Source organism: Doryrhamphus excisus, chromosome 9 (genome assembly GCF_030265055.1).
Source record: "Doryrhamphus excisus isolate RoL2022-K1 chromosome 9, RoL_Dexc_1.0, whole genome shotgun sequence".
Lineage (NCBI taxonomy): Eukaryota > Metazoa > Chordata > Actinopteri > Syngnathiformes > Syngnathidae > Doryrhamphus > Doryrhamphus excisus.
The window spans coordinates 12441127-12454973 of NC_080474.1; the positions used below are offsets into that span (position 1 = coordinate 12441127).

The 13847-nt window shown below is 45.0% G+C and overlaps 1 protein-coding gene across 2 annotated transcripts; it reads left to right on the top strand.

The window, feature by feature from the left end:
- Nucleotides 1–715: 715 nt before the first annotated feature.
- On the top strand, nucleotides 716–11169 carry ankrd50l (ankyrin repeat domain 50-like). Of its 2 annotated transcripts, XM_058082584.1 has the most exons (4): nucleotides 716–960; nucleotides 2689–3243; nucleotides 6780–6997; nucleotides 7078–11169. In XM_058082584.1, the coding sequence occupies exons 2-4, from the start codon at nucleotides 2834–2836 to the stop codon at nucleotides 10497–10499; spliced, it is 4050 nt and encodes a 1349-aa protein (XP_057938567.1). In that variant the 5' UTR covers nucleotides 716–960; nucleotides 2689–2833; the 3' UTR covers nucleotides 10500–11169. The 2 variants fall into 2 exon arrangements, with proteins under 2 accessions (XP_057938567.1, XP_057938568.1); XM_058082585.1 differs by lacking the exon at nucleotides 716–960 and having other exon boundaries at nucleotides 2610–3243.
- The last annotated feature ends 2678 nt before the right edge of the window (nucleotides 11170–13847 follow it).

The following is a 13847-nucleotide window of genomic DNA, read 5'->3' on the forward strand; positions in this document are numbered from 1 at the left end:
AGTGACTCAAATACTACTAGTAGGAATAGTACCAATAATAATAATAATTAACATTAATAAAAAATACTGATAATTATAGTAAAGATAATTAAAAGTAACAATAAAATAATTCTAAAATTTTGAATGCTGGTAAAAATAACAATAAAAATAATGATAAATAGTAATAGTACAAATAATCATAATAATAACATCACTAATCATGATGATAAAAACAAAATGTGGTTGTAAGAATAAAAATAATACTGTAATGGTAATAATAAACTAATACTAGGAGTAATAATGATAAAAAATAATAATCGTATTAATGATATAAAACAATGATAAATAATATCAATGATTTACAAAATTTGTAATACAGTGATGTTGAAACTACTCAATCTGTAACATTTTGAGCAATGAAAAGTCTGACGCTGTACCTAATTGTAATATCTAATACGTACCTAACAGCGGTAACAGTAGCAGTACTATACAGTATGTTGGACCTACAGCATTTTCACACCAAGACAAAAGAGAGCGCTCTCCTTCCAAAGGAAGCTGCAACAACATGGTGGGGTCGAAGTTCATCTTTGTGGACGGTGTCGTCACTGACTCAGTTTGACCACCAGGTGACGCCAAAGTCGTTCTGGTTTCGTCCAGAAAAGACACGTCCTCAAAGGACGTTACAGTTCTGTGATGTCTGATCGTCAGACAGACAGGAAGGGTTTACTGTAAAACAACAACAACATTGACATAAAACAATGAAAAGTCACAGCATGGGGAAGTACTGATTAAATACTCATTTACATATTATATGGACAGGGGAAATATGTGTAAAGTCACGTGATCACGCTCGTATTTCATTTTGCTTGTGTGTCTTTCATACGACGAGTGTGGACTCTTTTGCTTCTGTGCCTCGTTTCGCTCCTGTGTTGATGAGGATGCTTAGGACACGCGCAGCTGATTAAGAGGACCGCCACTCAGGTAAAAATTAATTTTAAAAAAATACAGTCATGAATTTGACTTTTTACGGTAGTGATAAAATGCATCTCTCCGTGGAGACTTTAGTGAGTCACGAGTGAAGCAGGTGCTGCCAAATAGTGAGACCGGCATGAATGTTATTATTATTATTATTATTATTAACTACAGTGCTCATTTTTGCCAAGCCTACAGTTTAATAAAGCCGAACGATTAATATTTAAAATAGTCAGGCTTGTGTTTTTCGTTGGAGAATATCTAAATGTAAATAATTAAAGAAATACGTTAAAAATGACAAGCTATTTCCAGCTTTTAGGATGTGGAGTTAGTATGCAACTGCATGAAAAACAACATTCTACCATCCTACTCACAAACAGACGCGTTCATGTGTTAATTTTCACCCTAATAAAACTAATAAATATGCACACCTTGATATAGCACAGGTCGCGATGAAGACTGCGGGGCCATTTTGTTTAGTTCATCAACTCTTTACATTTTAAATTATCATTTACACCGGTTTAAGTCATTTTCTTATCATTGGAAGATTTTAAACTGGTATACAAGTGCATGAAAATTAGCACCCAACCCTAATAACAACATTGACATAATATTGTGTTTTGTTTTGTGTTGTGTTCAGTAATAGCTACAACAAGTGACAACACCAGCTAGCACGTCAGTTGAGAATTAGCACTGCATTAGCTGCCCTGATCAGAAGGCTGGCTACTATAGGGAACAATTAACTGAAATAGGCTGTTTATCAGCTGAGAAAATGAAAATTTTATAACTTTATAGCCTGTAGTCTTAAACCTTTAATCAGGTGATAAACTGTTAGAAGTTACAAATGTTATTTTGTCTCACGCCCCCTTTTTGTTTTTGCATATTGTAGCTCTACTTAAAACCTCACTAAGGTCCAAATGTGCAAAATACATATTCTAGCAATTTTTCAACTGGTCTTAAGATTTTGATCAGGTCTGTATATAGTGAGACAGGCCACCGTATAGCGATATAAGGCTGACACAGATACTGCCACATAGTGAGGCAGGTGAGCAGGTCACATGATGTCAGCATGTGGGAAGTGACCTGATGAGCATCTTGCTGAAAAGTGAAGCTGTGAGCTGTTAAACGTGATCCGACAAGACGTCAACATCAGAAATGACAAGAATGTCAACAACTTGTCCCCCTTGTGTCACTTTTCCCCATCCTACAGCAAAGCCACACACACACACACACACATCATCATCTTGTGTGTGTGTGTGTGCACTCATTAGCCTGCAAGCCACTAGACACTTAGTCACAGGGCTCTCTGACATTCCATGAAGAGGTGCAGCATCTTCACTTTCATTGAGGTGACACTGCGGGGGCTCCCACCAGGATTTGCTGTCTTCAAGGAGGCATGCAATGTCACACAATGTACTGCTTTGTAGAGTTTTGAGTGTTAGCATGTGCCCTGTAGGTGACCCTTCACCCCGAGGGAAGCACCACCGACATCGTGGACATACAGAGCCTCTTGGCAACATGTCCTGACAAGTGTAGTTGGGGGGGGGGGGGGGTGGAGCCAGCAGAGGAAACCAGAAAAACCAGAGTGGAGGGAGGCGTGTAGGGGGGTGGAGCTGCAGCGTGTCGGCGCTGAAGCAGCACTTAAAGTTGCGGTTTGAGGTCGACGGTGAAGGTCTTCAACAGAAACTAAAGTGGGGCCACGTCCTGTCTTCACTTGCCCCTCCCCCTCTCCCGCAGATTTTTGTCCATGACCCCACTGCATGGAGCATCAAGCGCCGACATCCTGTGGAGTCTCGGAGGTGTGAATCAGCTGACGCAAGCAGGAAGCTGCAGGCCAGAGGATCATGGGACTTGTGGCCGCAGGCCCTGAGCTAAAAGGTCAATGAGTAGCTCCAGCCTGCTACGGGGCCGCCGCTTTTACTGCCGGGAATGGGCCCTGGACAAGCTGCGGCGCTGCCTGGATGCCCGCTCTGTGCCGGGTCAGCCTCCGGGATTGCTGGTGATGGGGGGTCCCGGAGCCGGCAAGACCGCCCTGTGCACCGAGGCGGTGTGGCCCGCCTCTGAAGCTGGACATGCAGCCGGGCTGGCGTCACGATGCCTAGCCTGGCACTTTTGCCAGCGGGAGGCACAGGGGAGCACGACGGTGTGGCGGTTTGTGCTCGGCCTGGTGGACCAGCTGAGGGCATCATCACTGCTCCCGCCGGAATACTGCAGCCATCTGGAAGAGCCACTTGCGGCGTCCTCGCTGGACCCCCTCAGCTGCCAGAAAGCTCCTGATGACACCTTTAAGAGGTTGGTGTGATGACATCATCGTATACTAACAATGCATCTGATCTAGCTGGCTTATTAGCCACTTGATTATGGACACCGTCTCGCTGCGTTCAGGCGTAGTCAGGAAAGCTCATTACTTGCTTTCAGTTTGGTACATCTGGTTGCATGACTTGCAGTCAGGTGACATGTGTGTGTGTATGTGTATGTGTGCGCGCATCATCACACCTTCATGTTGTTGACTTCCACAAGAGCCTGAGGAGGCCTAAGGTTGCTGACCATGTGACCTCTTGACCTAGCAACACACATGCACGTACACATACCTATAGGACAGGACCACTCTGTTGTTTTTAACAAATTACTGCCAAAACGCAAGTCCAAGATTCTCTACATGACAGGAAAGCTTTTCATTTTTAAAAGCATAACGCCAAAAAGTCAAAGATATATAACAGGAGCACTGCTTTTTAAAAAAAAACTACTGCAAAAAAAAAGATCCTCTATTTGGATGTGCTCTCTCTGTCTCTCTCTCGAACACAAGCCAAAAAACTCTTTGGACATACCATCTTAACCAGATCCAATACAAACATTCTACCTATACTGTGTATACACAGTGTCCCAGAAACATACGCACACTTACAAAAATTGTAAACTCTGTGTTTATTATAATTTGTAAAATTTTCAGAATGTCATAGAATTTACAAACATTTTATTTTGTCTCCGCCTGTTCTCAAACTGATGTCCGTTCTGGTCCAGACACAGAAAGCAAGCAAAGGAATAGCACACATCACGGAACAAATTGCCTGTATTTGTGTGCATTCATGCTTTTTTTTTAGAATGAATGAGTTTAATGGGGCTGCCATCATCCATTTCAACTGGTTTAATCTGGAAATTAAAATCAAACACACACACATATATATACATATTCTTCTTCTTTCTCTTTGGGCTTTTCCTTTCAGAGGTCACCACAGCAAATCAATCTCCTCCATCCAACCCTGTCTTCTGCATCTGTCTCTCTCACACCAACTACCCCCATGTCCTCCTTCACTATATCCGTAAACCTCCTCTTTGGTCTTCCAATGAGGGTTTGGATTCTGGTTGAAGGTTTTTAGACCATTCCTTTTTACAAAACATCTCCAGTTTCCAAGCATGGACAGCCGACTTTATATCACACCAGAGATTTTCAATAAAATTCAGGTCTGGGAACTGAGATGGCAATTCCATGGTTTGGCCTTCCCAGTACCTCTACATGAATGTCTTAGTCGAATTTGAGCAGTGTTTCTGATCATTATGTTGTTGGAAGTATCCATATTCCCATACAGCATCTCCTTGTGAAAAGTAAATGATGCACACTGACACAATCTGCATCAAGATCATGTTGTAGGTTTTTGGAGCTGGTCTGTGGGTTGACTTTGACTATTCTCACCATCCTTCGCCTCTGCTTATCTTTTTCTTGGCCTGCCTTTCCAGGCCTTAACTAGAACTGTGCCTGTGGTCTTCCATTTCCTCAGAGTGGAACCTGACAGCTGAAATCTCTGAGCTAGCTTTTTGTATCCTTTGTATACCCTAGACCATGATGTTTAACAATCTTTGCTTTCAGGTCATTTGATAGTTGTTTTTTCTTCAGAGAAGACTTCTTCAAAGACAACTTCCAATTGGCCACCTTAAATACCCTTTCTCACGATTGGCTTAACTTGAATATGCAGGTCAAGGGTCAATGAGCTTACCAAATGAATTTTGTGTTCCAGTAATTATTGTTAAAGGTATTCAAATCTTCTTCTTTCTTAATTTATTAATTTTCAGACATTCATACTATGTTACATTATTGTTTCTCGCATATACACTTACAATACAATACACTTACAATATCTATTTTTATATTTTTATTATATATATATAAACATTACATATATGTACATATGTACATATACATACATATACATACATACACACACAACACCTCATTACTACACATGTCTCAAAAGGAGCAGGAAGAAGCAAAGCTTATTAAATCTACCAACAAAAAAAAACAAAAATCAAAAAACAACCAATGCCCAAATTTATGCACCTGCCTACTTTTGTTTAAAGTATTATTGCACACTTTCTATACATCCTATAAACTTAATTTCACTTCTCATCTATCAGTGTGTTCATCTGCTATATGATATATAGCTATACAATATATGTGCTACATACAGAATACACACACGCACATACTGCTGCTGACATGAGCCACTCTTTAAGCGAAAAAGAAAGTTAGAATGTGTGCAAGACGAGGGCGGGGCATTACATATCAGGAGATCCAGTAGGCTGAGTCACTGTTGTAAAGGTGTGTGTGTGTGTGTGCCGAGTGCGCACTTTCTAACGCAAAGTGGACAGAAATATTGGGACCCATTTCTTAATCAACAAATGAATCAATGACAGGTTGGACCTTTGGTCTCTCTGAATCTTCATTCTTAATCTTAGCATTTTGTACAATTGTATATACTTCCATTTTTGGGGAAGACCATTCTGTTCTCAGTGCACAAAGCAAGTTCCAAAAAGGCATGGTTGGATGGATTTGGGGCAAAAATCAGAACCACTCCCACATCGGTGACACAAATGGACAGGTTCTAAACCAGGGGTCTCAAACTCAATTTACTTGGGGGCCACTGGAGCTCGGTCTGCGTGAGACTGCGCCACATCAGGTTTTCAAAAAAACAAACAAAAAAAACGCATTTATTAAAAACAAAAAAATAAAAAAAACTTTGCTTTGGTTCCAATTTTCTACAAGAAGAGCTCTGATAAAACATTCCACTGTTCTCAAATATCTTACTTTTTATTTTTCTACACAAAATAAGATGAAAAATAAATAAACAAATCAAGAATAAAGAAAATCAATCAATCAGTAATAAATAAAAAAATATAATAATAATAATAAAACGGCAAATAATACAAGCTTAAGAAACCACATATAGTTGGTGGGTAGACAAATTATTTTTTTCAGATTAAAATTAACAAAGCATTATTAGAGCCCTGTAGACATGACAAAACACGACTATAGTCACATTTATACTTTTTTATTTACAACATATTGTGCAACTGCAGGGTCTTGAGACACATGCTAACTTGCAAACTAGAGAGCTAGCGTCCTAAACGGTAGCCTTCAAGTTATTTCCTTTAAACTTAAAATTAAAACTTTAAACTTACCACTTCCACACGGAGAGGGAGGATAACTATTAACAGTTATTTAACCTTTAACATGAACATGAATCAAACGTAATAATTTTTTCTGGGTACATGATACCGTACAGCATCCATATCAAACTTGCGCGGGCGGCACTAACATTAAACTTTCATATCAAGGCAGGGGCCTCAAACTAGTGTCCTGCGGGCCACATTTGGCCCGCGGGCCGTGTGTTTGAGACCCCTGTTCTAAACTCTTCCCAGAAGAGAAAAGCTTACTTCACTTTTCTTCACGCTTCACTTCCTGGAGATGTCCCAATACTTTGTTCTGTAGCACCTGTCAGGTTTGTCTTTAGGTTTATATATTTTGCTCACCCACTTTGGTTGTGTTTCCACAGAGCAGTCCTGGACCCCCTGCTGGCCCTCCCCCCGCCCGCCCAGACCCTTATGGTGCTGGTGGACTCCATGGATGTGGGCTACCAGGGAAGCCGAGCAGGCGGGAGGAGCCGGTCCATCGCAGAGCTCCTGGCGGCCCATCAGCACCTACTGCCCAGCTGGCTTCTCTTAGTCTGCTCAGTGCGCCGCCACAACAAGACCATGTGCAAGATGTTTTCAAGTAATAAGACTCGGTTGTTCTTGCTTCTTGTGAAAAATCGTGTCAGGGTTTGATCTGGGTTGTCTATTTTTGTCTGGCAGGTTTTCGTAAACTGTGCCTGGATGATCTACGGAGGCCCGACCCAGTCCACGACGTGCAGCAATACATCTTGTGCCGCTTGGACAATGAAGGGGCACTCCGCCGTCAGCTGACCCCGGACACGGCGGACATGTTGAATCTGCTTCACATCAAAAGCAGCGGCTGCTTCCTGTTCCTGGAGCGGGTACTGGATGGCGTGGCTGCAGCCGTCATAGGTCTCCGCGAGATCCGGGACATTCCAGGAACTCTGAACGGCCTCTACCTGTGGCTGTGCCAAAGACTCTTCCCCCGGGGGCTCTTTGGCTATGTCAAGCCCCTCCTAAATGTCATCCTGGCCGCCCCCACACCTCTCACGCCTCAGCAGATGTTCATGGCACTGTGGACCCACGACAACTTGCTCAGTGTCCAGGAGTTCCAGAACAAACTCGGAACTCTTTCCCCTCTCCTCATTGACGGTCCGGAGGGCAGCAAATTACTTTTTCATGGCAGCTTTGCAGAGTGGCTGACGGATGTCAAGTACTGCACTCAAAAGTACCTTTGTAGCCGAGCTGAGGGTCACAGCATGCTCGCCATGGTTCTGACGCTTCGGGCACCCCTGCTGGACTTGGAGGAAACCGTCCAGCTCGGGGCGCATTTAATTTGCTCCGGTCACCATCAGGAGGACTCCTCCCTTCTGGCACTTTGGATGATCTGGGCTGGCGTGCCGGCTTTGAACAGCAGCAGCACCCTCGCCATGTCATTAACTCAAGCACCAGTTGTGACGCAGCAGAGAGTCTTTCAACTTCTGAAGAGGAGTGGACTGGTGTCAGGAGCCGATCTACCTAATGCGGATTCTAGTCTGGGACCGCATTGTGCGCGTGAAGAAACAAACAATATGCAGCAAGAACTTGTGAATAACTGTGGGTTGTCTGCGAACCGACTCAGTTCTACAGACGGACAGACCTTGCTTGCGACCGCGGCCCTCGAGGGTTCCGCAAATGTAGTCCAATTTCTGCTGATGCGTGGAGCTGATCCTCTCATCAGCGACCACCATGGTCAAACAGCGCTGACGTTAGCCTCCAGGCAGGGTCACATTAGCGTACTACATGTACTGCTGGATTGGGCACGAGTCCAGGATGCTGCCACCGCTGTGAGAATGATGGAGCACGTGGACAATGACGGCTGGACAGCGTTGCGGTCCGCGGCCTGGGGAGGACACAGTGAGGCCATCAGGCTTCTGCTCGATGCGGGCGCAGAAGTGGACGGCTGTGATGCAGAAGGCCGCACCGCCCTCAGGGCTGCAGCCTGGGGGGGGCACGAAGAGACAGTTCTCACCCTGCTAGACTACGGGGCACAGGTGGACAAGGCTGACTGCAAAGGCCGAACTCCCCTGATCGCCGCTGCCTACATGGGACACCATGAGGCGGTGGAGGTGTTGCTGGACCACAACGCAGAAGTCAATTTGCCTGACGGAGACGGGCGCACCGCTCTGTCAGTCGCTGCCCTCTGTGTCCCGACAGCAGCAGGGGTCAAAGGTTACTGCCAGGTAGCAAGTCTCTTACTGGAACGTGGAGCCGAACCCGGACACAGAGATCACGATGGAATGACTCCACTGCTCCTCGCGGCCTACGAGGGCCATGAGGACATAGTAGAGCTCCTGCTGGACACTGGAGCAGACGTGGATGAGACCGCAGGCCCTGATGGTGCTGCCCCTGTGGCAGCGGCCGTGACCCCACTGCTGGCAGCTGCAGCGATGGGCCACATGAAGACGGTATCTCGGCTCCTATTTTGGGGCGCAGCCGTGGATGCCATCGATTATGAAGGCAGAACCGCCCTCAGCCTGGCAGCGGCGCAAGGAAACACAGAAGTTGTACGAGCCCTCCTCGACCGAGGCCTCGATGAAAACCACAAGGATGACTTGGGCTGGACGCCACTCCACGCCGCAGCCTGTGAAGGCCATCGAGCTGTGTGTGCTGCGCTAACTCAGCAAGGCAGCATGGCACGAGTTGGCGAGATGGACATCGAAGGCCGCACGCCGCTTATTCTGGCGGCTCAGGAAGGACACCTGAGTACGGTGAGATTGTTGCTGGACAGACGCTCGCCCATCGACCACAGGGCCTACGATGGACATTCTGCTTTGAGCGCCGCCCTCCTGGAGGGTCACTCTGAGGTGGCTGAGCTGCTAATGCGGCGAGGAGCTGACACTGATGTCCGTGATGCAGAAGGACGACCTCTACTGTACCTCCTGGTCTTGGAAGGTCGGCTTGACATGGCGACTCGACTCATCGAGAAAGGCGGGGTGCCTATGGAATCTCGAGACTCAGAGGGCCGCACAGCCGTGCACGTGGCCTCCTGGCAGGGAAGTGTGGACATGGTGGACTTGCTCCTGAAGCACGGGGCCAACCCCAATGCACAAGATGCAGAGGGGAGGCCGCCATTGCATTCTGTGGCCTGGACAGGACGCCTGGATATCGGGCGCCATCTTCTTGGAGCAAGTAGCATCAACATAGATCTCGCTTGCCGCCAGGGAGCGACAGCTCTGAGCATCGCAGCCCAGGAAGGACACACTAATGTCGTCTCAATGCTCCTGGAGCGAGGTGCGAACCCCAATCATGTAGACCAATATGGTCGCACTCCCATGAAAGTGGCAAGGAAGCGTGGACATGCGCATGTGGTCTCCCTCTTAGAGCGCTTTGGAGCCAAACCATGTCCAGGTGTGCTGCCCAGAACCTGCATCGTCTCTAACGCCAAGGTCAACAAGACATCCTCCTCAAACATTTCAGGCCGTAATGGAGCTCAAGCTGTGAACTCCTCATCCTCCTCGCCGTCTTCTCTAGGTTCCACCGCAGAGCGATTCCACTCCACTCACAGCTCACAGACATCCTCAACCGGATGCTCCATGGCCACCACGCAAACAGTCCCGGCCGACAGTCTCAGCTTTATCCAGCAAATCCAGCAGCATTCATTGCCCCGCAGCCGCAGCCGACCCTCTACACTCCCCCCACCAGGGGGCTCAGGTGCGGGCAGCAACCGGAGGCCTCCCAAAAGCAGCCCCCCACCAACCCTCTGCACCGTGACCGCCATGGTCCACAACTGTGAGTGTCCTCCAAAGGTCTCATCATATGGACTGGACTATCAGGACAGAATGAACCAGCAGAACCTAAGCCAAATGACTGGTGCTAAAACTGTAAACGGTGCCCCTGCTGGATTCCCAGCCAAGATCCAGTACCCCCATCACAAAGAGGCTTGGGATCCTCCACCCAAACGAAACACTCTGTCACCTGCTCACTTTAGCTTTAGCCCAGTGTCGCCCTCTCGTGCCTCGCCAGGGGACATGCTCACAATGAAAACTTCAGACCCCCAGCTGAACCTCAAACAGGCCATTAAGCTGCAGTTTGAGGGTCCCACCAGCGCAGCCTTTTACAAGAGAGAAACCCCCTTGTGAGCGCCCCCCAAGACAGGGTTGTGACAATAATACAAACACAGAAAAATTAACTACACAACCAGTCAAGATATTGTAATAATTCGTAAAGGCTTTTGAGTGGTGAAACAATATTACTTATTTTATTATGATTTGGGAAAAAAAATGTTTGTTGAGCAGAGCTCACATACCCACACACACTGAGGCCTTCCTTTGTCGTCAGGCTTGTCGTTCTGTTTTGTCTTATTTTTTTGTTATTCTAATTTATTTGAATGGATTTGAGACTGAGCCAGTAACTGTTGAATAATGCTGTTAGCTATTTTAATACTCATATGTCAGTTACTGTATGGGTCAGTGAACACATAACACTGCTTTATAAGGATATTGTTGCCTTTTTGTTTACTGGATCACACTGTTAATATTTTCACCATCTTGTTTGGCTACATAAGAAACTATGCAGCAAATTACAAGCCAATAAAACACTTTGTTAAATGAGATGATGCACACATTGATACATTTTGTTGTCATTGTGTGTCAATATACTGTATGCCAAACTATCCCAAAAAACATCTTAACTCTGTGTTATAGGTGAAGCAAATATTATATCTTATTAATAACTAATGTATTTTTTACAGTATGCCCAAAGCCAATAAAAATAAGATATGCTGCACTTTGGACGTTGGTGTTTTACAGTAAATATTTGTGAAGAGGTGTTCAGATGTGTAGTTGTTGGCTGTGAGTGTGCAACCTTAATTTAAAATGCTGCTTCATGTCTTTGTTTTTGCATTACTCCTCCACTGTCAAACAGCGCCCACATCAGGTGGGAATGTTGTCATAGAAACAACTCATTATCATTAGAAATTAAAGCACCAACTCACCAGTGAACAAAGACAAACCTCTACACCAGAGAGATAAAAATATACCTAAAGGGTGTTAAGAAAAAAACATGAAAAACATGAAAGAAACCCTTAAAGATACTAAATTTTAAAAAGCCTTGGGATGGGAGGTGACAAAATGGAAAAGTTCAAATTTAAACACTATGATGGCGTAATGGCAAGACATGTAAAGACGTAAAGAAATAGGTACGATTTTAAAAAGACACTAAATATAAAAAAATGTGAGAAGGAAACATCTGCTGAGGAAACATGAAGCGTACTGGAGAACAATGAAGAAACAGGATAGTTTTCAGGAAACAGGAAGCAGCATTCATCACATGTGAGTCACCTAGCAACCAGAACTCAGCAGCAAGATCACTGTCATCAGGCACACTTTGAACACCGCAACATTTACTCAAAAGCAAAATGAGCAAAATTGCCTCCATTTATCTGACCTAAACCGCGCAGAAATCATTCCTGGAACAATTCTAAGCCAGAAACATTTTGAACAACCAAACTTTATGTGAACATTCATTCATTCATTTTCTACCGCTCATCCTCACGAGGGTCGCGGTGGGTGTTGGAGCCTATCCCAATTGTCTTCGGGCAGTTCGAGAGGCGGGGTACACCCTGGACTGGTGGCCAGCCAATCACAGGGCACATATAGACAAACAACCATTCACACTCACATTCATACCTATGGACAATTTGGAGCCGCCAATTAACCTAGCATGTTTTTGGAATGTGGGAGGAAACCGGAGTACCCGGAGAAAACCCACGCATGAGAACATGCAAATTCCACACAGAGATGGCCTAAGGTGGAATTGAACTCGGGTCTCCTAGCCGTGTGGCCTGTGCACTATCCACTCGTACACTGTGTAGCCCATATGTGAACATGTAAAGCACATTATTTCATGATTGGAAACACCAATGATATGAATGCGGTAATTGAACCTATTATGCTTTTTCCACTTTTCTGTCCTATAAATGTAGTTAGAATGTTCCATTCCTGTGTTTAACACCAAATGTCTACCAGGAATCAGGTGTAAGGTAAAGCTAATTTCGAAAGCTAATTCCTAACAAGGCAGAAGTGGTTCCTGATTCCCTATCAGCAAAAGATGATTATTTTAATCAATCAGTCAATGGTATTTCACACTGGACTTTTTGTGAACATGGGCTAGTATGCAACTGGACAAGCCGACAAACTGTTGCTGAAACCCGGTGCATATCCAACGTTACTTTGTTGTGTTGAAGAGTCAGAAGAGCAAGTAAGTAACAATTTATCAGTGTCCTGTGTTTAATTTAAAATTGAACAAAAGTGGTTGCCTGTGTAGCATTATAGAATGTGCATGTAGGGAGCGAGGTGTAAATTACAAGCTCACCAAACCTAACGCTAAACTGTTAAAGCTACTTACCATTTGGAGACGTTTTGAAGTAACTTTTGACTGTCCAGTCTCTACTTCCGGATCCAAAACTTAGGACTGTATCTTATTATAAACATTATAAAAACATAAATTGCCATTTATTATAAGTCCTATAAAACTTGGGTTCGGCAGGTATCCGGAAGTCCTCCTGAACACTTGGGCGTGTGACCAACCACAACAGAGTGGGCGTGCCTGGAGCACTTCATCAGCAAATGTCTATGTGACTGTTTTATTAGTGGGAAGGGTAGTAATGAAATTATTAATTACTTTAATGACAGTATTTCTAATACACATAATTGTAATAACTATAATCTTATTACCGACATCACGTCACTGTAATAAAACCAACAACATGATAACATCATGGATTAGTCAGTGAGTTATGTGAAGAAGTCATTATGTACTGTGAGTGTGTACTATATGTACAGGTATCTGTGTAGTTGTGTATGTATACAGTATATACTACATGGTTGAATGTGGAATTGACACTGAGAATGTATGAAAGCAGAGGGCCTGCCCTCCACCACTCAGTCAGTTGCACCCCACACAGCCAGGCTGATCCCCCCACTACCACAGAGCCCCGCTCCCCCGGAGAGACCAGCAAGGAGCAGCTAATAGGCAATCCTGACCAGAAACAGGGCGCCACCAGGCCGTAGGATAGCCACCACCCTAGACCGGCAAGAGACCACATTTAACAAGGGCAGGCAGGCAGGAGCCCGCCAGGTGTACCCAGGGCTGGAGGAGGCAAGGCCCCCCCACCCTATGGAGGACCGGCAGAGATGGAACACCCAGCACTCGCCTCCATGGAATCAACAGGTAACAAACCGCAAACTACATGCAAACCTGAAGTTAACAAAGAAAACCCTGGCAAACTACCTGGATTTTTATAATGTTTTAATTCAAACCACAGCAGGAATGCTCATACAGTTAATAAATGGGGTTGGGGTTGTGGTGATCCATATTTCACTTTTTTTTAATGCATGTGATAAAGTCATTATTTATATTTGTAATCAGCTACATGTATGGCAGGGGTGTCCAAAGTGCTGCCTGGGGGCCATTTTCATCCTGCAACT

What these genes read in the sequence shown, in the direction of transcription:
- ankrd50l (XM_058082584.1), top strand. Translation starts at nt 2,834, where the DNA reads ATGAGTAGCTCCAGCCTGCTACGGGGCCGCCGCTTTTACTGCCGGGAA. An exon ending in CCTGATGACACCTTTAAGAG is followed by an intron (nt 3,244 to 6,779) that starts GTTGGTGTGATG and finishes GTGTTTCCACAG; the next exon opens with AGCAGTCCTGGACCCCCTGC. An exon ending in CATGTGCAAGATGTTTTCAA is followed by an intron (nt 6,998 to 7,077) that starts GTAATAAGACTC and finishes TTTGTCTGGCAG; the next exon opens with GTTTTCGTAAACTGTGCCTG.